The sequence below is a fragment of the Crocodylus porosus genome, unplaced genomic scaffold (genome assembly GCF_001723895.1).
Source record: "Crocodylus porosus isolate Cpor-Errol unplaced genomic scaffold, CroPor_comp1, whole genome shotgun sequence".
Lineage (NCBI taxonomy): Eukaryota > Metazoa > Chordata > Crocodylia > Crocodylidae > Crocodylus > Crocodylus porosus.
The window spans coordinates 72,818,934-72,844,197 of record NW_017728906.1 but is presented as its reverse complement, the minus strand read 5'-3'; the positions used below and the strand labels follow the sequence as shown (position 1 = coordinate 72,844,197).

Sequence of the window (25,264 nt, the reverse complement as noted above, 5' to 3'; positions counted from 1 at the left end):
ACGCATAGTATATTATTTAATTTTACAACTTCACTAAAGTAGTTTCATTTTTATTTGGTCACCATGGGTACCGATACCTTTTTTTGACATCACGGTACCAAGCTGCAATTTGTTCAAGGTTAGTGTCTTTCTTTTGTGTGGGAACTCAAGTGATTTGAAATGAGGCACGGACAGGAGTGTGTATATGCAACACTGTTAATGCAGAGGGATAGACTACAATTACAGAGTTTGCTGTGTTAGCCTCTGACCTTTTGCCATCTGACCTTTTGCCATCGGCATCTGAAATCAAAAACTTTGATCTTTGACACCTAGGTGCAGGACTCTGCACTTATCCTTTTTAAACTGCATCCTATTTTGTTGTGTCCGCTTTTCCAGCTTGTCCAAATTCACCTGAATCCGCTCCCTGCACTCCAATGTGTCTGCCTTGCCCCATAATTTGGTGTCATCCGTGAATTTGGACAGTGTGTTCTCTACACCCTTGTCCAGATCATTGATGAAGATGTTAAACAGCACTGGCCCAAAGACCGAGCCCTGGGGGATACCATTGCCCACATCCTTCCAGTTTGATACCGACCTGTCCATCACTGCTGTCTGGGTGCGTCCCATTAGCCAATTTGCCACCCACCTGACTATGTAATCATCTGCATCACAGCCAGTCAGTTTTTTTATGAGACTGGGAAGTAGCACCATATCAAAGGCTTTTATAAAAGCCAAGTATACTACATCCATGTCAACTCCTGCATCTATGCAGTTTGTGATCTGGTCCTAAAAAGGTTTGTCAAGCAGGCAGGATCTACCTACTATGAATCCATGCTGGTTGCCTTTCAGCATTACTTTTCCTGCTGGACTCACACAAATGTATTCCTTAACATTTTTTTCAAAGGTTTTCCTAAGGATGGAGGTGAGACTAACTGATCTATAGTTACCTGGATCCTCCTTCTTCTGCTTTTTGAAAATAGGGACCCTTTTCAAGTCCCCTGGGACCTGCCCTGAGTGCTCAGACAGTTCCATCAGTGGTTCTGCTATGACACCGGCCAATTCTTTCAGCACCCTTGGATAAAGATCATCTGGGCCTACTGACTTGAACACATCAAGCCTTCCAAGTGTCCCTTCACTAAGTCAACACTAACCGTTTGTGGGCTGGTGTCCCCCATGTGCCTGTCTATCATCCAGTTTGGTGATACATCTTTATCTGTGTTCAGGAATACTGATGCAAAAAACTCATTGGAGAGCTCAGCTTTGTCCCTCCTCTCTGTCACTAATTGCTCTAGCCTGTCCTACAGGGGTCCTATGTTATCCTGTGCTCTCTTTTTGCTTCCTATATACCTGAAAAAGGACTTTTTGTTGTCCCTAATTTTTGTTGCCAGTCTGAGTTCCATTGCTGCTTTGGCCTTTCTTACTAACTTCTTGCAATTGTGAGCCAAATAGGTATATTGCTTGTTGTTGGCTACCCCTGCTTCCACAGTCTGTGTGCCTCTTTTTTCATCCCTAGGCTTTCCTGGATTTCCCTGTTCAGCCAAGGGGGTTTCCTGGCCCCCTTGCCATCCTTTATGTGTAGTGGGTGGCAATAATTATAATCTCTTCTGCCTGTTCTTCCTGTTGAGGACATGCAGACCCAGGGCTAGGGGCTAGGCAAGCTTATTATAGTGGTGACTTCTACTTGCCATGTTACTCTACCATGAAAGGATATATGTGGCTTTTCAGGATAGAAAGCATTGCCATCTGTTGTCCTCACCACATGCTGCTGGTGCTCCTGCTGCTTTGTCCGTGACTGCTTATTCATCAGAGTTACCCCTACTTATTTCAGAGCTAACCTTCCCTGAAGGTCATTCCACTATTTGCTAACTGTGGATGTGCAAGGTAGCATTACAGCTCTGCCCCACATTTTATCTAATGACTTTTAAAAGCAATGGACAGTGGTCCAGCATAAAAAGGAACGCTGAGGAAGGCCTGAGACAATGCTTATTCTGTAGTATAGCTGTTTTATCACTTTGCCAGGAAGTCAGCAAAAAATGCAGGTTCAAAGCTCAGCTGGGTGAAAGGGCTCTAAAACCAATTTCTGTGGCTTCCTGGGAAAATTCCCTAGATACTTACTAGTGGGACTAAAACATGGGAAGGCCCTCTCCTTCCCTGCACCGTGGCAATATTTTTTCCCTAAATTTATCGTGCAGCCAGTGAGTGCCCAGCCAGTATGTAGCATACTGCACAAGCTCAGTCTAAGCACTCATGCTGATGGGTCTACAATCCAGAGGCCAATGCAGTGACCAGGTACATAGCTAGAATACTATCATTTAGGAGCAGAACAGAAAATAGAATTCCACCTTAAGTGACTAGACCTGGCCTACTGCACATGCTCAGAAGCAATTTAATACAACCACATAGGCACAACATTTCATGCAATGGAGAGCAAGGGCTCCTATTACTTTAAGAATAAAGGTACAGCTCAGGGCCACTTGTACACATGATGAAATCGCCCTTTTTAGCAGTTTAATTGCCCTTTTATAGCAGTTTAATTACATCACACATTACACATGCAGTGGCATATTGTGGTTTAATTTTTTCACAATGTACATGTGCAATGGCATATTGCACTGTAAATGATGTTGTTATGTCATTTGCAGTGCAATATGCCACTGCATGTGTACATGAAGTAGCAGGAGGGTGACTGGGCAATGTTCCCTGTAAGGAGTAGTGATCAGTGAGTGTGCCACTTCAGTCCATGAGCACGCTGCTTCGCTACTGCCTCCCCCTTTCAGCACAGTCCACCGGTAAGTGTCCCAAAGTAAGTGTCCAGGTGGGAGTGGGCAGGGTTCAGCCACCACCCTTCTCCAGACTAACTGCTGCCCAGAGTTGTGTACTGGAGTGCTGTGGCCCAGCCATGGGCCAGACACAACCAATTGATAGAACTGAAAGGGACACTTACCGAAGGAAAGGTTCTCACTCCTCATGCGGGGTATGCAGCAACTCCTCCCCAAGGTGAAGCAAGGGAAGGCTGGGGGCTGGTGTGGGTTCTGCTGACTCCAGGGAACTGCTCCACAGGATCCACCAGCTCTGCCATCTCCGGGGAACTGCTCCACTCCCCAGCCCTGATGTCATGTGCCTTCTCCCTCACCAAGGCAGTGCAGGGGTGTGGAGCAGTTCCCCGGAACCAGTGGAGCCCGTGCCAGCCCCCAGCTCCCGTCTCCACCTCACCTCACCTCACCTCGCCTTGCCTTGGGGAAGAGCTGCTGTCTGCCCTACATAAAGAGTGAGGAGCTTACCTTCGGTAAGTGTCCCATGCTGGCCCTGGTGCCTCCATCACACTCTGCACCCAGCCTCTCTCCGGGCAGGTGCCCAGCATTAAAAAGTTAGTGCATGGCAAGATTTTTAATCGTCCGTGGCCACACACGCGTGCAGTTTAGAGGGAACCTTGTGACTGGGTGTGCTGGCAGCTGGAGAAGGTGGCAGAGATGGTGCACTGGATGCTGGAAGCCTGCTAAACCTGAGCTTGTGTGAACCCCCCTGGGCTTCCAGCACTCCATGCACTGCCCTCCACCACTTTCTCTGACCGCCAGCCCACCCAGCCACCCTCCTGCTGCCTCTCTGTGCTGCCCCGGGGGTAAGCTGGGTGTGTTGGTGGCTAGAGAAGGCACTGGGGACAGTGCATGGGAAGCTAGAAGCAGGAGGGCTCGGGGATGGATGTATTGCTACAATTTCTTACGTAGTAAACTAAAATATATATTGGGCGACTCGTGCCACCTTAGTCAAGGGGGCACATGCCCCCCCAACAACCAGTCAGCAACCAAGGGGGTCCTCCCACAGCCAATCACACTAACGCTAGGGAGGCGTCCCCCATGGCTGATCACACTCACCTGGAAGCAGTTGCTTCACCCGGCGCTGGAAGCGGCTGCTTCATTCAGTGCTGCCACTCCTCCTGCCTGCCCCCCCTGCCTGTTGCCTAAGTAGGGAGCGGTGCATGACAGGGGGTACACTAGGACTTTCACGGGGTACACGTACACTGTTACATAGCAAACTAAAATACATCCTGATATACATCCATCCCTGAGCCCTCCGCCTGGGCTTCCAGCTCCCCATGCACCATCCCCAGTGCCTTCTCCAGCTGCCAACATACCCACCTTACCCCTAGGGCAGCAAAGAGAGGCAGCAGGAGAGTGGGCTGGTGGTCAGAGAAGGTGGTGGAGGACAGTGCATGGAGTGCAGGAAGCCCAGGGGAGCTGGCAGAAGCTTGAGCTTAGCGGTCTCCCAGCATCCGGTTCACCATTCCTGGTACCTTCCTCGGCTGCCAGCATATCCTGTTACTCTCCTGCCACCTTCCCAGCAGCATCTGAGTTGTGGGGGGGCCCAGTCCTTCTCTCCACAGTGGCAGTGACCCATGGGGATGCCCAAGTGGGCTGCTATTGGGCCAGGTGCTGCCCCAGCTTGGAGCTAGCACCCAGCCTGTTAGCAATCCACTCGGCTGACCCCAGGGAAAGTGGTTGCTGTGGAGGGAAGGATGGGGGCCCCCTGCAGCTTAGGGGCTGCTTGGCCCGCTGGCAGCTTGCTTCTCTGGGGGGGAAAAAAAAGTGGCAAGGGGCCCAAGCCTTTTTTGTTTTTTTGCCAGAGTCTGCCTGCAGCCTTAGGGCAAACTGCCAGTATCAACTGAACCACAGGGGGCTCCAGTCCTCCCCTCCTTGGTGGCAGCATCCCTTGGGTGCTGGTTCCAAGCAGCTGAGGACCCATAGTCAGATCGCCCCCCTGGCCACAAAAAGGCTCTGCCAAAAAAAGAAAAAGAATCAGGTCCCTCGCTGTAACAGCGATGGAACCCCCAAACTGAAAACCAATTAAAACCCCACCATTTCAATTTAGGGAGAACTAAGCACATGTCACATGTACAAATAGCCTAGCAAACATTCATGCAGCACAGAAAAGGACTACTGGAGTCATCCTGCAAACTACAGGCACTAGTATGCAAGACTGCTGATTTAGTGAAATTAGCAGCACCAGGACTGCTTGTCAGGGATGCAGGTCATGACTGGGAGTGGGGGGAAAAAGGAGCCACATAAGTTAGAGCCAAGTCCTAGGGATTCAGTCTAGTCTTCACCTCAGGTAGAAAAAGAGCTCCTGTTAGCCTGAGCTGTTAAAGAGAAGTTGCAGGGAAGGAACTGTTCAACTGGCCTGTTACAAACTAGTCAAGGGGGATCAGCAGGCACTGGGAAAGTCTCTATTCCCCCAAACACTGCCAGGAGTGACCAGGAATAATGGTCACAAGCTGGCAGAGGGTAGATTTAGGCTAGATATCAGGAGGCACTACTTCACAGTCAGGGCGGCTAGGATCTGGAACCAACTTCCAAGAGAAGTGGTGCTGGCTCCTACCCTGGGGGTTTTTAAGAGGAGGTTAGATGAACACCCTGCTGGTGTCGTTTTACCCCAGTACTCTTTCCTGCCATGGCAGGGGGTCAGACTAGATGATCTACTCAGGTCTCTTCCGACCCTAGAAACTATGAAACTCAAAAGCAGTGGTTCTTAACCAGGGTGCCATGACACCCTGAGGTGCCTTGAGGTTCTTAGGTGTTAGCACTGTTTGGTTTACAAATATGTTTCTCAAGATAAACCCATAGATTTCAAATGGAAATCTATAGCTGTGTTTGTAGTGCGTTCCTTGCGACAGAAAAACAGCTCTCTTATTTCTCTGCAGTCAAAAAAAAAAGAGTGAAATACAAGAGCTTGCATTTTGCAAAGGCGTCCAAGCCTATCTTTTAGTCTAAAAAAGTTGAGAGCCACTGCTTTAAAGCCTGGGAGGGCACTAGCTAAGTTGGGATGAATGCAGTGAGGCCAGAGCAGAGTCCAGACGTAGTCAGCTTCAGATAGGGAAGCAGGACAATTCATCCCCTGAACAAGCCCAAAGCTGTGCCTGTTTTAGCTGGATGAGTGAGGCAGTTGGGCCAGCCAGTCCCCTGAAACCACAGGTAATAGGTCCCACCTGCTCTACCCCTTAAAAGCCCAGCCCAGCCTCCAGTATCCTTGGCGAAGCAAAAGTGAAAGTCCTTGCTCCTGACCCTTTGTGTGCTTCTTGCTGACTTTCTTTTTAATCCAAGCTTCCAATTCTGATAGGACTATTGGCATCCCTCATTCTGGTTTGACCTCTGGCTCTGGCTTTTGGTTTGTCATCTTGGTGGACCCTCACCTTACCCTTTCTCAGGCTCCAGCTTTTGACCCCTGTCAGTTCTGACCTTAGCTACAGTTCCTGGTTCCAGTTTCAGTGCAAGGCCTCTCCATAACCCTTCCTCTGCAACCCTCACCCTTCCCCCAACCTGGATTGCATCTGTACTTCAGGTGCTTAACCACTAGGTCAGACCATCCACACCCAATCCCTAACAGTTTTCTGGACTACCCTTTTCAGATCTGCAGGGCAGAACCCAGGGGTGGAAGTATGAATCTCACTCTACCTTCATAGGCCCTGTGATCCCCAGAAGCTTCTGAATCCCAGGAATTGATCACCCATTTTCCAGCAGGCAGTTCAGGGGCTCCAGGCCCTGGTTGAACAACTGCAGTGGGGAAAAAAACAGGACCAGTTAGGCTGCCTGGAGGAGGCCCAGCTAGAGCCTGGTGAATGCTGAGAAGGAACCTCCAAAATGAGAATGAAACCCTCAGGCAGCAGTGAGACTCAATTCTAGTGGCAGGGGCCATAGATGAGCCCAAAATCCTGCTCCCTGAGTGCTCCCTGGGGATCCAAAGACATTTTGGAGATTTCTAAATCTGTGCCACCTGCTGTTTATGCCGTGCCTCCATACCCAACCCACAATCCAGACCAAGGTGGAACTGATCATTAACCTACTTGCAGGGAGCATTCTGACCTGGGTATCCCCACTCCTAGAGACCTCCAGTCCTCTTCTGAAAGACTTGGACAGATTTTTAAATGCAAATCCTTTATGTACACAGACCCCATCAGCAGGAAGAGCTGATGCAGGGAGACCCCACCTGTCAGAGACAGAAGAACTGTCAATAAGCAGCAAACTTCTGCTTGTATTGTGGAGCACAAGGCCATTTTGAAGCCACTTGTCCAAACAAGTGCAGGTGGGGACCACTGCCAGAAAACTGAGGCTTCCAGCTGGGGTAAAGGGATCTTGACAGGGCAGCAAGGCTAGCATGAGGTTAGCCTTTGTATCGGGTTTCCCCAATCCTGGGTGACACCTTAGCTATTAGGTTGTTGGGCAGAAGGTTGGTACCACCCATACTTTACAATCAAGTCTGTGCTGCTTTATGTGCATCATCCTGTGCAGAATAGGACTGGTTTCTGGGACACACCAGGGGAACCTTATAAAATGCCTAAGGAGTGCCTTAGAAATACATACCATTATCATTTTGAGCCTTGACACAGATATTTGAGACGAGCAGAAACCATTGACTGAGTTGAAACAGGACCCGAGCATAAGTCTTTGAAAGTCAGATGATGCTTTTTCTTAGGTTTCAGGGAGAATCGTTTATGGTATCCAAGGTTTTCTCTCAGAAACTTTAGGTACTGTTGTTCTATGAGCTTTGATTTTACTATTTATTTATTTTAAGCTAAAGCAGTACAGTCTAGATGGAACATTTGTAAAGAGGATATATAACTGGTTCGATCATCATAATCAAGGAGTAGTCATCAATGGTTCAATGTCTGCTTGGGAGGGGTTATTAAGTTGTGTTTCCCAGAAGGTTGTATTGGGTCTGGTACCATTTAGTATCTTCATTAATGATTTGAATGATGGGACTGATTAGCAAATTTGCAGATGACACCAAGATGGCTGGAGTTGCAAATATTTTTTGAGATTAGGATTAAGATTCAAGATGACCTGTATGAAATGTAAAAATGATCCAAAACAGATTAAATTTAGTAAGTACAAGTTAAAATCCTGCGCTTAAGATGGAACAATCAAATACAGAAATACAAATTGGGAAATGACTGGCAAGGCTACAGCATTGTAGAAAAGGACCCAAGAGATATTAGTGGGCCATAAAATGAATATAATCCGACAGTGTGCTCTTTTTGCAAAGAAAGTCAGTACGATGCTTGGGTTGCATTAGCAAGAGTGTCACTTGAAAGACAAGGGCTATGCTTCTTCCACTTTATTCAGTATTAGTGAGGCCTCACTGGTTCCATTTTGGGTCATAACACTTCTTCGAAAGACATAGACAACCTGGAAAGAATCCAGAAGAGAACAAAAAATAATTAGTGATCTAGGAAATGTGACTTAACAAGAAAAGGTTGAAAGAGCTCAAATTATTTACTTTTTAGAAGAGGAGGCTGAAGGAGGATTTGATAATATTCTTCAAATAGTTGAGGTATAGCTATAAAAAAGAGGGTGACAGATTATTCCATGTGGCTGCAGGGGATAGGAAATATTAATTTTAAATCACAGCAAGGGAGATGTAGATTGGGTATTAGAAAGACATTTCCTTCTATTTGGGTAACTAAGCATTGGAACAAATCACACAGAATTTATGGAGTTTCTGCCTTGAAAGTTCTTTAAGTGTACATTAGACAAACACTTGTCTAGAATGGTATAGGAAGGGTTTCTTTCCTCTGAGCAGAGGTTGGACTAGATGACCTCCTGTGAGCCCTTCCAGCCCTACTTTTCTATGATTCTATCGTTTCAGTTCTCAAGTAATCAAAATTATTTGTTACATTATCTTCCTCCAGGACTCCCAACATTGATAAGTTAGCTAAAGGAGGAGTGACATTCACTCAGCATATAGCAGCATCTCCACTCTGTACCCCAAGCAGGGCAGCTTTTTTGACAGGCCGATACCCAATCAGATCAGGTAAAATAAATTTTATTATTATTTATCATTCTTTGAACTACATTTTTCTGGTGTCTCTGTCTCTGTTTCAGTGCAGGTTTATTTTCTTGGGGTCAGGGCAGTGTCCACTAAGTCTCAGTGCTGGGTATGCCTGGTCAACATTTGGAATTCTATTTTAGCCAAAGAAGTTTGGTTGTTTCAAAATACATTTTTCTGCATTAGAACAAAAACTAGAAATTGTGAAATTTCCCACAAAAAAGAAATCTTATAAAATGTTGAGGGGAAAACATAGTATTTTGATTTGACTTTTTCCAAAATGAATCATAGCAGCCAGTAACCCAAATTCCTGGGATTCCTGACCCTGCCCTAACTCCTAGTGATTCTCTTTCCCATTGCCTACTCCAGAGCTGTATCCAAGGCCAGCCTAGAGAAGGAGAAGCAGATGCAGCCCAGAGATTCCCAGTTCGGCACAAGGAGTTCCCCAGAGTCAGGGAAGTTTCCAATAATGCACTGGGAAACTAGGAAACCTTAGTACTCCAGCTTGAATTAGGTTTTAGGGTTCCTAGGCTTCCAAGTTCATAGCAAAGACCTGGAAAGCCCTGTAGCTCCCAACTCCAAGGCAGTCATTGTGATGTGGCTTCCCCAGAGGCACAGAATCCAGAGATGTTCCTACCTTGTTCTCTAAGCAAGATTGCCCACCACTGAGAATTTCCCACCCATCTACCCACTTATGTCCAGTACATGTATTTCAAGGTTCATATGTTAGCAGAAAATGGTTCAGCACAGCCCCAAGAGCATACCGTGGCACCTTGCACTGTGTTCAAATGATCACTGTTCTCAGGTTTCCAAAGGAACCATGCCTAGTAGCCAGGGTCTCCAATATCTAAGCATATGATTCAGCAGAATGTTGTCAAGGCTAATGTTTCTATGAAATGTTTTAGCTTTAACTCATCAGGATTTTCTAGTCTTCTTTCCATGTATATCTCTGCCATGTTTTCCTTCTTGCACTGTAAGAATCATTCTATATACATGCAACTTTAATTTTTACATTTCCTGCTTTTAAATGCTTTATCCATCTACAGCCTGATAAGGTTTTGTTTTGTTTTGTTTTGGGATGGTTAACCATATAACCTTAACATTCCATTAACATACTCTTTAGCAAAGAACATCATACATTAATCACATCGCTTGTTCATTAACGATAATACATTTCCTGTTCTTCCTTCTGGGAATAAAAGCAAAGCAAGTCTCTTGGTTCTGCTTAATATGCTCCTGTTCATTCAAATCAAATAACACGCTGCAGCATCAGTGTCAGTTGATAGAATTTGTGGGGTTCTGTTTCAAAGAAAAGCAATATTAAAGTATTATAGGATGCACCACAAGCAGGCCATTTGCCACTGTTACACTTGCTTTTATTTCTGAAAACCTTGTTTGTTGAGCTGAAATTTGATCTGCCCAGAGTCTCATTTAATAACTTCATATATCTACAAAATAGTAAATGAGCTTTTAATTAAAAGTATAGAAGCTTCAAAATGGGGAGAAGTTGCAAGCAGCAGAGAGACAAGACTGGATACAGAAGATCTCTGAAGTATTAGATCTACGGTGGCCAAACCGCAGCTTGCGAGTTGCACGTGGCTCACCGGCACAGTACTTGTTGCTCTTGTCCTGCTACTTGAAGCCCTGCTCAATTCTCCAGGGACTGTTGTTTCAGGCATAGGGAAGGCCAGAGCAACTTGATGATCAGCACCCTCCTCACTCTCTCACTGTGTCGCTCACCACACCCTGACCCTCATTTCTCACGGGGTTGCTCAGCACCCTGCAGCTTCCCTCCCCACTCTTTCACTGGGTTGCAACCCCACTTCCCCTCCCCAAGCTCTTGAATCTAATGTGGAGGATTGGATGTGGCTCCCAGTATGAGTAACTCTGGTCATCCCTGCATTAGATGCATGGTAGAAAATAATTAAGTGAGATTCAACTTGGAAAAAATTCAGGCTAATAGACCTGACGAAAAATAATCCAAAACACAAATATTGAACAGAAGGCAAAAACATGGAGGACAGCAGCAATGGTTAAAACATGTTTTTAGTTGCTGGCAGTCAGAGCAGCTACAGTAATGCCAATAGGATTTCATTGATTTATGCCATATGACAACCTGTTATCTTAAATGCTTCTTCAAAAATCTGTTTTTTTAGATGACTGAAAGTACCTGTCATTTTAGTAGTGACTTGTATCTGAGATTTTAAAACACTTAGAAATATGTATAACTGCATTCCACAATATTCCTTTTACAATGAGTCACAAAGATGCTATATTATGTTACCAGGGTGTTGGTTATAGCTGTGTTGGTGTAAGGACATAGACAGACAAGAAACATAAATATGCCAGGAGAAGAAATATAAAACCTGCCAACATATCTCCACCACTCCCACAATAACTACACCATCAGAACCATCACCATCACCATTACCACTGATCCTCACTGCCACGAAGTTGCATTTTCACACACCCGTATTTTGCACATTGCCTTCTATTCTATCCAGGAGATTGGATAGACCAGCAGACTCCCTTTATGCCTGAAGAAGGGTGTTAGTGCCTGAAAGCTTGCAATGAACATTTTTTCCAACTATTTAGTTGATCTAATAAAAGATATCACATTTACCCAAAGAACCTTGTCATATTATGTTACCCAAATTCATAGAAGAAGTCAATAGCAGTTCTGGGAATGGAACCTTGAAGTGTTGATCTCCAGGTCATCAGTTTAATGCTCACTCATTCTGATGATAAGAAGAAGCAATTAATTAGGCAAACCAAATGCTCCCCTAATGTACTTGGATGCATCATAATATGGACTACAAAAAGAGATGTTCCTGCTTCTTTGATAGCAGTAATCATTTGAGATATTTTATGTGCATTTATATACTTTTTAATAAATGATCTAACTGAAACAGACTTGTTTGTCATTTACATTTCTTAGCAGTCAGTAGTAAAATGTTTTTCCAGTGTCACCATTAAACCCCGCCCCCCATAATGGATGAAACATTTTTTCTCTTCATTATCCTCTTATGATCTTTTTCTTTTTCAGGAATGGCTGCATTATCACAGATTGGTGTCTACTTATTTTCTGCCTCTTCTGGTGGGCTTCCTTCTGAAGAAATAACTTTTGCCAAACTTGTGAAGCAGAAGGGTTATTCTACTGCCTTAATAGGTACAATTGCTTACACACACGCGCCCACACACGCGCCCACACCCGCGCACACACACACACACACACACACAGATAAATTGTCATTTGTTTAAATCAAAGGACCCTTCCAGATATGCAGGTAAATAAATGATGGAGTCTGATGAGCAATCCACACAATTATGCATCCTGCCATGCCACATGTACATGGCAGAGCTGTGACTGTGGGACTGATCATCTGATCCCGCTGTACCTTGTTGCTGGTGCAGGGTAAGCCCAGAATCATAATTCCAGATTACCCCCGCACCAGCAAGTAGCAAGCTCCCACAGCTAACAGTCTCATTATCTGATCCAGGCTTCCATCTGCAGGGGTGTATGTCGCCACCCATTCAATTAATGGCGTGACAGGGACAAATTTATTACACAACAAAGTTAATACACAATTTTTGTGGAATAGCTTTGTGGCTTATTTTTTGTTTTATGATGCCATTAATTTTCTTTAACATAGACTGGGTTACAATTTAAGATGTGCTTAGCTGGTTAGTCACATGTTACGTATAATGTGGCAGTGGCCAAAATCACACTAACTTTCTATAGTTCACATTGTATTAATCAACACATTACATTTCCCTATATAATGCAACAAATTTGCTCTTACAGGAGACCTGAGCATATTCAGAGAAAATGTATACATATACAAAGCACTTAACAATTTGGCTGACTCTTTGTATTGAAGTAATGCATGGGGGTCCAAATCGTGGTTCTGAGTCCCAGTTTACAAAAGTATCCCTAAACCAGGACAGGATACTTTTAACATAACCAATTCTGATACATCTGTAAGTATAGATATAATGCAGGGTTATAAGTCAATCATTTATTATTTTGAAGTATATAAAATTAAAATATTTTGAAGTGTACTTTAATAATTTGGCAACTGAGGCACTTCAGTTAGCTTAGGTTGAGAGGTTTTTTCTGAACTGAATACATTGAACTTACGGCAATTTTCATTTTAAAGACTTTACTATTTATTTACCAATTGGCAATTTTACAATTTTTAGAAATATTCACTAATTTGAGTTAATGTGATTTCTGGATTCACAACAAATGCCCGATTTTCACAAGCAAAGTGGTATAGGTTGGAATTACAGATCCTCATCACCTACAAAAATTAAGCCTGAAATACTTTAGATTGTAAGGAATAAATACATTCATCTTTGATATTTTTTTAAAGCATGGTGCACTCAGAATAGGGAGCTGGTCATATATATTCTATAAGCTAAGTAGAAAAAATGTACCATTGGTACCATTCAGAGATATTCACTAACTTTAACCTTAGTTTAAATCCCAGCACTCCATATACAGTTTAAGGCTGGCTGAATTAAGTTTATTCTTCTGTTCGTAATAAAACCAGCAAATCTAATAGAGCTCATTTTATGGAAGATGATTTACCAAATGCTTACTCTTCTTAACTGCTTTCACTGCAACATGGCAATGTATCAGATCTCCAGATCTGCATGAGGTTATAATGAGATATTTCCTCCAAGTACCTAAATGATAACCTATGAAACCAGGAAAAGTGATATTACCATACCCTTGGAGTATAATGATGCTTTCAAAAAATGAAGGGGAACCTTCAAACAAAGGATGAAGCATATGTAAATGAAAAAAGAAAACCGCTGTAGATTGGATGTAAAGATAGGCAGATTTCACCTGCCCTTTGCTTATATTCTCATCCAATCATCTTGCTAACTCAGGGAGACTTTGCTTGGTTTAGTCTAGCTCAGCAGCTCCCAAACATTAATTGTCACATCCTCCACTTTGATGGGTTGTCAGAAGAATGTCTCCATGCCTTCTTGCACCTCAAAGTTGTATTACCACCATTTCAGACCTCTCTCCCTCTTATTCTATGCTTCCCCCCTTCTTCTGCTCTTCTTTCCCTCTACTTTATTTATTTTTTCTTTTTTGTATATACTTTCTTTTGCTTTTTATACACCTCTTCTGTCTATATATTTGTCTATATTTCTTTTACTGGAGATGAGCATGGGGGACAGGCAGCAGCAGAAGAAGGAAGCACAAAGGGAGCAGGTGGGAGGTGTGACAAGTGGTGGTGGTGGTACAGGTACCAGGGGATGTAAGCACTGTAGGGAGGGATGCTTACATGGGGGCTCAGAAATGGGGGAGGCAGTTGGGAGTGAAGGCAAGGGGGGGCAAATTGGGGTGGCAGCCACCTGGAAGGGCAGGCAGGAAAGGTATAAGTTCCAGGGGAGAGGCAGATAGTAGGGGGACATGTAAAAAAGAGTGGGGGCCATGCCAATTGACCATTCCTAAGTGCAGGACCTTGCACTTGTCCTTATTGAAACTCATGTGATTTCTTTTGGTCCAGTCCTCTAATTTGTCAAGGTCTCTCTGAACGCTATCCCTATTCTCCAAAGTATCTGTTAATTCCCCCAGTTTGGTGTCATCTGCAAACTTGCTGAGGGTACTCCGTCCCATATTTCCGCTCGTTGATGAATGTACTGAACAAAGCCAATCCCAGGACCAACCTGTGGAACACTCCACTTAATGCCAGCTGCTAACAAGACATTGTGCCACTGAGTACTACCCTCTGAGCCTGGTGCTTCCAAGATAGGCAGCTATGAGGCTGCCACATGAATGAGAACGTCCAGGCTCCCAGCAATAGGAATGGAAAAATAAAAGCCCTGAGAGCCTCAGATGTAACAAGCTATCTCAAGTTTTCCAGGCTTCCAGTGTTCAGCGATGTATCATTGTATCCATAGCCATCCACTGCATACTATGCAATACATAAATACATATCCATGTATTGCTTAGTATGTATATGCAGCAGAAGTCATTGGTCTTTCCTTACTCTCCTTGCTCTCATCCTTTTCTTTCCAGTGTATTAGAACATCGTAAAGCTGGAAAAGTCTAATGACTATATTCAGACATAATGTCCTCTGACTACATTCAGACATGATGTCTTTCGGAATTCCTCAGAATGAGAAATTACAAGATTTGGATTTTTTAACACAGCTAGAGATTATGAGACATTCTGGCACCATCCTGGTGGATTTAATCAGTATGTTGTATTGGAACATGAGCTTTCATTAGGAATCTGGTTTTCTCTGATAAAAAAAATCCCCAATTTTTGGGTTTAAAAAAGTAATCCAAAATCCACATTTTTCCATGATCAAAATGAAACACCATTGTATGTGTTAGTCATGTTTCATTTTAATTATGGAAAAATGTAGATTTTCAGTAACTTTTTTTTAACCTGAAAATTGAGGATTTTTTTTATCAGAGAAAGCCAGGATCCCTGATTATAAATCCTTCAAGATTTCACATTGACCTGTTTCTTCAAATATATAATCCATGTCTAAGGCTGCTTACAGGTATCAAAAAACAAAAAGAAAAATTGCATGTTACCAGAACAAGAAGCACATTAGTTCTACTCAGCTCCACAGTATCTGTATAGATTGGGCACTTCAGTGGGACTTTTGGTGCTATAATAGCTGATTCAATCAGCTATCAGATAAAAGTGCCCAAAAGCCCCACTAAAGCATCTGATTTATACAGATATTGGGCAAACTGAGTTGAATTAACACAATGCCTCTTCTGGGCATGAACTGGGCTGTTTTGTTTTGTTTTTTTAATTTCTGTAAGCAGCCTAAGTATCTGTCCTATACTTTTGGCACCTATCCCTTAGGTAAAGAATAAAAAATCATACTGAAGAAATGCTTCTTAATATAAACAATTCAATGTTCAGGCAACTCAAGCACCTGAGCAAAAAAAAGAGAGAAAACAGAGGTTTTTATAGTGTCTCCAGAAAATTAAGAAACCTGGGTTCTGGAGAAACAAGAGGGAGTCAGTTCCAAAATGAGGACCTACCAGAGAACAGCATGATGGCTGCTCCCTTTCATTTACACTAAGAGAGCAATAACTTTAAGTTCAAACACAGCTTTTGACAGAAGGATACTGAGACGTAATAATTTAGACCCCAAATAACTTCAGACTTCTACTCAGAATTACTGGAAACTAGGACAGGTCACATAACATGCTCCCAACAGGCAGTGCTTTAAACTAGAAGAGGAACTGGGTCTGTTTGACCTGGCTCCTCAGCATCTGTATAGTTTGCGCACTTCTGTGCGCACTTCTGTGCTTTTATCTAATAGTTGATTCAATCAGCTATTAGATAAAAAATGCCAAAAAGCCCCACTGAAGGTCATGAGCTATACAGATGCTGGGCGAGCCAGGTCAAACTGACCCAAATCCTCTTCTGGGATGCACTGTGCTTTGTGTGGGGGCATGCTAGCTGAAAGTAAAGAATTGTTTTGTTTTGTTTCTTCATGTCTGTAAGCACCCCAAGTTGTAGCATTCTGTAGAAAGGTCCTGCAGGGTATAGCCAATTGTAAAACAAAGTATTGCAATCTAATTACAAGATGTCAAAGTTATGGATTATTGCATTAAGGCTCACATATTTGAGAAAAGGTCTCATTCTTTTTGTCAGGTGTGGATTTTTTTTTTCCTTTTTGAAAAAAAATGTGTTATTGGTCATAAACAGTCCTTGGACACTCAAGAGCAGTTTAGGATCTGTAGGCCTTGGAGATTACTCACCATTCATAAAAATGGTACTTGCTCTCCCTCATTCAAGGTTGCTGGTATAAACTGTATTAATTTTTCATATTGATTCTCCAAGCCCATCAGTACTGTGCCTATCTTGTCTGGTTTAAGATGTAACCAAGCAACTCATCCAAGGCTGATGTTCATCTTGGCACTGGTACATTTAGTAAAAGCTCTCAATTAATCACTACAATATTATTTTGTCCTGGCTCCCGGTTCCTGGCTTTACTGAAGTCCATTTTAAATTCACTTTATAATGTTACTAAATCACACATGTTGTTTGACTTGCAGGAACCTCCTTAAAAAGATGGTGGTTTTTATGTGTTTTTGCTGCATTTTTCCATACTTGCCTAATCACAAGTACCTTGAGATTGAAAAATTAAAATACAGATTTAAAAAAAAAAGTTTTAAGATCATTTTATTTTCTTGATTACAGGCCTCTAAATTTACTCCAATTATCTCACTTTATGAGAGCAGCTTGCTGCTCACCTTGCCATCCATCTGGCTTAAGTTACTTCCCAAACAGAAAGAAAGTCACCAAAATCTAAGAGAAAACATTTGATATAGTGCTGTAATTTCATCAACTTCAGCTTTATTGCTTTGACAAAATCCCTGGGAAACTTTAGATTAATCAAAAGATCTGGTGGTATACTCTCTGGAGGAGACCAGCAAACTAATATAATGACAAAGAAAGCTTACTATTGCTCTAGTGAAAAGAAAAGAATAATCCTACTTCCCGGCCTGTTTTCTTAGTGTCTGTAATTGAACTGCAGAGCTTCAGAATTTTAGTTGTAGCCATAAAGGGCATTGCAGCAGCATCTAGAATTCTAAATTGTTGGCCATTTTTGGGGTCTGGAAGTCAAGCATAGGAAAAAGTAAAGGAAAAATGACCAAAAGCACTTTGTTTATGGATAACTGAATACACCCAGGGCTTAGAGGCAGTCATCTTGATAATGAGGATCTCATTTTTGGCAAAGTGAAACTGGCAACCTCTAACAAATGTAGACATATAATACACTGAAGAAATGCTGCTTGTGCCTCTTTCTATGAGATATGGTGCTGTTTTAAGACCATAAGCTAACATTCAAGTATGGCTTGGCTCTACCCACATTCATAGCTTTGTTGCACAAATGGCGGTTCGTTCCCTGGAGGCACGCAGAGATCAGACACACAGACATCAGTCGGCACTTAAGGGTCTATTTGCTTGCAAGCAAAGGTCAGAGCAGAGCTAGATGCTCAAATTAACTGTGACCCTTGATTGTGTTTGCAAACGGCATTTATCTTCTGAAATCTCCTGGGCGCGTGCGCAGACACAGAAGTTCTTGCAGCTTACTTCTATTTCATACAAACATACATGTAATTACATCATCACATACATCGCATGTATAGTATAATTAGTTATTTGAGTAGGGAGGGCGGAGAGGTAAATATGCAACAGCTAATTAAGCATGCTCAATGCCACAAGGGGTCATCAACAGTTCATTCCCCAAGGCTATGCAGTTTCTGTAATCAGCATGAGAAAGACTAAGGAGGATGAAAGAAGAACCTTGGGCAGTGTTCTTTTCTTATCAAGAGCAAGATGCAAGCTGTGTAATTCTAACAGCTTAATCACAAGCTCAATGAATTGGACTGAGGAAAACAGGTTTGTTCCCAACTTGCTGAGTGACCTGTGTGACTTTCCTTCTCTATGCCTTAGTTTTCCCATCTGTGAACTGGAGATAATACTTACCTCATTTGTAAAGAACTTGTAGCTCTTCGGATACAATATACAATATAAAAAGTTTTACTACCTCACTCTTTGGCATTAACAAAGTGTTATGGAATATTTATTAATCCTAGGAGCGGGAGAGACAGGGTAGACATATACCTACAGCCTAGACCCAAGTAATACCAGAGCCAGAGTTCTTGTTGCCTTCTGTGCAAAAGTCCATTTTGAAGAAAGGATAACGTTGCATTGAACTACATTAATGAATGTTTAGTGGCATCTATTGTTCTGCAACTACACATACCCAGAAATGCTGCTGTTTTGGTTGATTTAGGCATGTCATCTGTTATTTCTGTTAAGATTTGCAAACTAGGTATTTGCTTGGCATTTAGGATGCCCAAGGGCCCAATCAAAGACTGTGCTCAGAGTATGCTTAACAAACTCCAACATCACTTCATTCTGCCTGAAGCCACCGCAAGCTTTTAATTTGAAGACATGGACAGGAAGCACAGTGGTGATGCTGCACATTTTTTATGTAAATAGTCTAACAAGAAATAATTTTCCAGACAGTAGAAGACCTGAGTTCCAGGCCCTCTTTTGCCTGTTGGTGTTCAAATCCACAGTTTCAACCTCTCAGGAAAGAGTCACTGTGTTATAAGTATAGAGGCATACCATCTGTCCTTCTTGTTGAAGCTGTGTCAATGCTCAGAAAAGAATGTGAGTTTCTTGTGGCCAGAGAAAAATGTGATGGCTCATTGCTCCATCTGGGGTTCAGCCTCTGGGGGAAGGGTCCAAAAATCCACCGGTCCATCTTGACCTCCATATCTGGGGAGGAGACACCCCTCTGAAAGCCAGTGATTAGCCAATATTCTGACAGGAAGCCAGCCCCACCCCAAATGCAGCCTTAAACCAGCAGGACAGTAGTATACTATCTATAGATAAAATCACCTGGTGAGCTTGGAGCCTGCCCTAACCTTTGAACTCTGTTTAGACTCTTGCTCCTTGCTCTTTTGCTCTTAGTATTTGTGTCTGAATTCTGATCCTTGGCTTACTTCTACTGTGATTCTCGGCTCTTGACTCTTTTACATTGCCTTGATTCCAGATTCCTGATTCTGGTTTCCTGCCCATACCTAAATCTTTGGCTCCTACTCTGGCTTCTTAAACTGACTTGATTTGTGGCTTCATGACTCTAGTCCCCTGACTTTGGCTAGTTTCTAACTATATCCTGGTTATCCAAACTCTAGCTTGACCACTGATTTCACAGTGGTTGTGGCCTAGTTCTTACTCTTTGCTCTGAATAAAAGTTCCTGACCTTGGGCCTAGACTGCCCATGTTCTGGTCATAATAGGAAGCAAGCAGGAAGGATTGTAATTTTGGTGCCTGGTGAAGCATTAACTCAGAAGAGGAATCTGGGCTGCAAAGACAGCTTAGGCACTTTATCCCATGACTGTTGAATAAAAGGCACAAATAGTCCTGAGGATCAGTAATCAGAACCTGCAGTTCTCTTTGGTGAATGGTTCCCTCACATTCACCAGTGTTCCTCTTGTGTTCTGTTCCTACTAGTATAAATTTGTATTTCCTTCTAGGTGCTTTACTTCAAATGGGCAAAGGCTACATTTTCAGTTCTAGCTATGTTTTAGAGCTCTGCTGCTCTTCAGTCACCCGCTAACTTATTCAGGGTTTATTGGCTGTGGCTAGAATCTATGCCTAGGTCTTCCTGCAATCATGAAACAAAGCCCTTGAGAATTAAGATGTAAAGAAGAGATGGGAAAGAAATAAGGAATCACACAATATATGCAGGGAAAGTACCAGTTACAGGTTGGTAATTTTCATTATTTGGATGTGGACATACTATAAATTATGCTTCTCTCTCTTACAGGAAAGTGGCATCTCGGGATGAATTGTGTCACCAATGATGACTTCTGCCACCACCCCCTCAAACATGGGTTTGATTACTTCTATGGGCTCATAGTGACCAACCTTAGAGACTGTAAACCAGGGCAAGGCAGCGTATTTGCCACAGGGATTCAAACTTTTATTACCATGCCAATTCAGTTCATTAGCCTTGCCCTAATAACTCTGGAATTGCTGCATTTTATTGGCCTTCTCAGAGTATCACAAAGAGCCCTAGGCCATGTCATTTTGTTATCTACAAGTTTTTTGGGAATTTTACTCTTTTTCTTTTATAATTTTCGATATCTCAATTGCTTCTTGATGAGGAACCACCAGATTGTTCAGCAACCTTTGTCCTACCAAAATCTTACTCATAGGTTGACAGAAGAAGCTGTGCAGTTTATAGGAAGGTAGGTTAGAACAACCATGTTATAATTTCATAATACCATATTCTGTCATAGTGCTGCTTCCACAGGGAAGGTTAAAAAGGGGGTCATGATGGAATGTCAACATACTTCTCTAATAGGTACCAAGAAGTGAAAAATAAGTTAATCTTAGTGGAAATGCACCATTTTACAATACAATTCATGTGGGGCACAGCTGTACTTTCACCAGTGCGTCCACAGGTGGCAGATAGTGGAATGACCTTCAGGGAAGGCTAGCTGTGAAATAAGCAGGGGTAAACTCTGACAAATAAGTAGTCATGGACCAAGCAACACCAGCACCACCAAGATGTGGTAAGGACAGAAAATGGCACTGCTTTCTCTCCTGAAAAGCCACATATATCTTTTGACGGTGCTGTGATACAGCAAATGTAGATTGCCACTTTAATAAGCCTACCCAGTCCATGGCCGTGGGTCCACAAGTTCTCAACAGCAGAGCAAGCAGAATAAAATGTTAGAATCTCAATGGCTGTAATGGCAGATGAAAACTACAGTGGAACTACATCCCCAGTTTTCCTGGTCTCTTTGCCATTGGATCAATATCCCATACTGTCAGGAGCCATGTGGAATCTGATGTGCAGCAGCCTCTCCATGATAAAAGAAGTCATGCACAGGCATCTTCCATGAAAACAACTTTTCTCAAGCACATTCCTCAAGCCCTTTGGCAACCAACTAATGGCAATGGGAGCAGGATTGTAAGGCTTGGTACATCCTAGTCATGAACTGGCATGAAGGTGGTAGTTACAAGAAGGTCATCTAGCACTTGGATGAGGCAGGAGTGGAATTTGACAGCAGTAACCATGACTGAGCAGCCCACATCAGGATCCACTCTGCTCACCTGACATGGGCAGGGGCTAGAAAAGGTGCCCTGAACATAGCCTGTCTAATACAGCATTCTGTATTTCTTCCTGATTGGATAACCATGTCCAGTGGGAATACCTTTACTATGGTCATAAATACCAACCAAGACACAATCATTTTCAGGACATGGAACATCAGGCCCCTTTCAGACAACCCTAACAGTGAATGCCCAGAGTGCCACACTGCACTCATGGCCCAAGAACTCAGGCATTACAACACTGATGTAGCTGCATTTAGTCAGACCCAGCAAGCAGGAGATGGGCAACTCAAAGAATGTGGAGGTGGCAATACCTTCTTCTGGAAGGGTAAACAGGAGTGAGAATGCCAACTGCATGCCTGTTCCAACATAGTCCTGAATCAATGTACACTTAAACTTGATCTAGGTTAGACCACTGCATGGAACTTTAGTATAGTTATCTGTGCAGCCCCAGGGCTGGAAAAGCCCAGGCGCTGGCCCCATCCCTAAGGCTGTGCTTTTCTCATCTACTCCCTGGCACTAGGCTATTTTTAGAATCCCCCAGCCCCTCACCGCTACTCTCTCAGATCATCCAGGCCCCACTCTGAATCTCCTATTCCAGTGGTTTATCAACATTTGAATACTGACAGCTGAGGAAGTAAGTTTTGATGGGGGGGAGAGGAGAGGGGCAGAAGGGTAAGTGGGGGTAGACTTGCTGTGGAGGGCTGGGGTACTAAAATTAGCCCCTGGTCCCTCCCAAGCTTCCATCCCCCTGAGGGCCCTGTGAACTCCCTTGATCCTGCCAAACTCTCCCGCACCCGAGCAACCCTGGTGGATCCCACCTGCCTCCTGATCACTTCCAGAGTCACTGCCTGCTCCCCACATTTCCCCAATGCCTCCCACAGATCACACCAGGATACCACAGACACTGTCTCTCCCCTTCACCCCGCCCCCCAATCGGTCCTTGGCTCACACCTGTCCCTCAAAAAAAGCACTGGGTGGGGAAAGTGGCACAGAACAAGTGAAAATAGCATGCAACAAAACAAATGAAGGTTTGGTCCTCCAGTGAGATACTCTGACTGCCAGCTAGAGCATCTCTACTACTCCATTTGTGCCCTTTCTGCTCCAGCACGGCAGAAGCTGAAAGGAACTGGGCAGGCATAGTTTGCCCAAAGCGGGACAATGTGCCCTGCAACAAAGAACACATGCAGGGGCATGTGGTGTGGCAGAAAAGTAGCAGTACAAATTTGTGCTGCTACTATTTGTGCAACTGCAAGTACACACCCCTCTACATCTGGATGCAGCCATTGTGTCCATATTTTGTGGTTTGACCCATGAATACAAGTATAAATATGAATGAGCTTGGTGTACTCTGCCATCATCGCTCTTTTCTTTCTTCAATATGTTTGAAATGTATTCAGGAACTGTGAGCCTTGAAAACAAGATGATCTCATGTATCCCATTTCCCCCCCCAGTTCTCCCAAATGTGGACCTCTGATCCATGACAAGCCAGCTTGCCATGCTTTCCCATGCACCCTCCCTCCCCCCTGCTAGTCTCTACATTTTGACTTACCTTAGCTAGAGTTACCATTTTTAATGTGATCTAACCCTCCCCTCCCCGCCCCCCCCAAAAAAATATGTTTGTACTTGGCCATAAAATCTGCTTCCTGGCAAGTCATTTGTATTTTTTTGCTGTAGTGGCAGAAGATTAACCCTATTTGCCAAGTCATGCTCATTGTTTTCTGAGAATTATCTATACACACCAAAAACTAAACCTAAGATATGTAGCTTGAATGCTTTGGTGTTTACAGTGAAATAAATATTTATCAAAGAAAAAAAGGTCAGAATTACTAGAAATCAAATCATGGTTTCCCTAAGTGTAAGGTATATTATATTAAATTTATTTTATCCCCCTAACACTTAAACTTGAAGGCCCAGAGTAGTAGTAGTAAAAGTGCTCATTATAAATAAACATAAGTACCAATACAGAAAAGAGGGTGGCACCGCTAAACAAATAAACAATAAATGGAATGGTGAATTTGAAAGATTTTGTGTTTCACATCAGGTTAAAAAAGTTGTTCATACTTTCAGCAGCTGAAACTTAGATGTTTTAAAACTGAAAGTTCTCTTTCAAATTATATAAAAGCAATAGCAATACATTTTTGAGGGAGTTGTTTATGGAAGTATTCCAGTTAATGAAACAAGAGTTAAACTGTTATTGTCAAATCTCCCTCCCACCTACTAGCTGTTGGGTCATTCCACTTCAAGGTCACAGTAGAAACAGTTGGTCATGATTCCCTCAAAGAGGTCTGAACAAGATAAATAGCTGCCTCTGATCTTTGGAAGGATATTAATAGATGCAGCTCTTTTCTGTCTGGCAGTCAGCTGCCAATCAGAGCTTCTTGATTTGAGTTGACAAATTATGTTATTTTTGTGCCCATCTATATTAATCATTGATTTTAAATTTCTTTACTTAAGGTAGGTCTTTTGTTTCTTAATGCCTATTCTTTTAACTGAACTACGTCTCGAAAAAAGCATTTTTAACGGGCAGGTTGATAGTCACCTTTACCAATACTAGTTTATATCTAACACTGCAATAATATTCTGTGACATTAGAGACTGAAATTAGATATGCAACTCAAATTGACTCCTCAATATTAAGAGCTTAAAAGTAATATTTATAGCTTTTTAAAGCAATTGAAAAACTATATAAATAATATTCTCTATTATTTTTTCAATTATCTCTGTCACTAGTGGTGATCTTTGTTTTGCAAAGCATAAGTAACCACAATAATTTTCCAAACCTAAAAGGATATAACATCAAATATAAGAAAGCAAGTAGATTCCTGGTAGAAATTATCTTTAATGAAAGCTGAAGAAATATTGCACTATAAATGTTAAGAAAAACTGCCCCCCTCCAAGCTACTTAATACAGTGGCTTTTCTGTGTAGATAATCTTTAATGATGGTTTTACCCTACAGAGTATATTCAATGCAATATTTTACAACTAAATATCAAATATAATTACGTAAAACAATGCGAAATATAACTTGTAATAGTTATACTTGTTCTTGGACTTGCCACAAACATTTTTGATTTGACTTAGAAAAGGCCACTAAATTATTTGCTACTTACAATAAAGCTCCAAAACTTGAGTGTTCACTTTTATTCCAACAAATGACAAATCAAAATGGTAAAGGATGGCACTAAATTACAATGCCATAAATTCATTTATATATCTGTATCTATATCCAGAGGCAACCCAAGCAGGGCATGGGGACCAGGGCAAATCAGCCCATGTGGGGCTCTGCCCCATTGTGATCCCATGGGCCCTGGACCCAAAGAAGCTGCTGCCACCATTGGCAATGGTGGTGGTGGTGGTGGGGGTTCCGTGGGGTCCAACAAAGTGAAAGGCCCAGGCAGTTGTCCCAATTCGCACCCCTTACGGATGGCCACATCTATATCTATAGCTATATCTATACCTATATCTAGATAGATATAGATATATAGATAGTATTTTTCTATATAACATTTTGCTCACAAGTTTTTATCCAGCATTTTACCAAAAAAAGGAGAAATATAGGCTTGTATAGAGTTGAAGACAGTGAAAAAAATTAAAACTAAAACCTGTGGATCACACACACTGTCTCTCAAGAATGGCAGATGGGAGAGAGAGCTCAGCTGGGGAACCTTTCTCTTTAAAAACCTGTCTCTTAGAGAAAAATCCAATTTATGTCAGGCATTTGACTCAAGACTCCATGACTGATTTCCAAATCAAATTTAGAAGTAGGGGTGGATGACTCCCCTCTTCCACCCCCACCACCTAGTTTTCAGCTTAAAACATTCAA

The 25,264-nt window shown here is 42.7% G+C and overlaps 1 protein-coding gene across 1 annotated transcript in view; it reads left to right on the top strand.

Moving 5' to 3' along the window:
* STS (steroid sulfatase (microsomal), isozyme S) overlaps positions 1-25,264 on the top strand; it is a 144,856-nt gene that overhangs the window by 2,828 nt on the left and 116,764 nt on the right. The window contains exons 3-5 of the mRNA XM_019529357.1: positions 8,660-8,781; positions 11,843-11,965; positions 20,143-20,566. Coding sequence (XP_019384902.1) covers positions 8,660-8,781; positions 11,843-11,965; positions 20,143-20,566 — 669 coding nt within the window. The remainder of the gene's footprint in view (positions 1-8,659; positions 8,782-11,842; positions 11,966-20,142; positions 20,567-25,264) is intronic.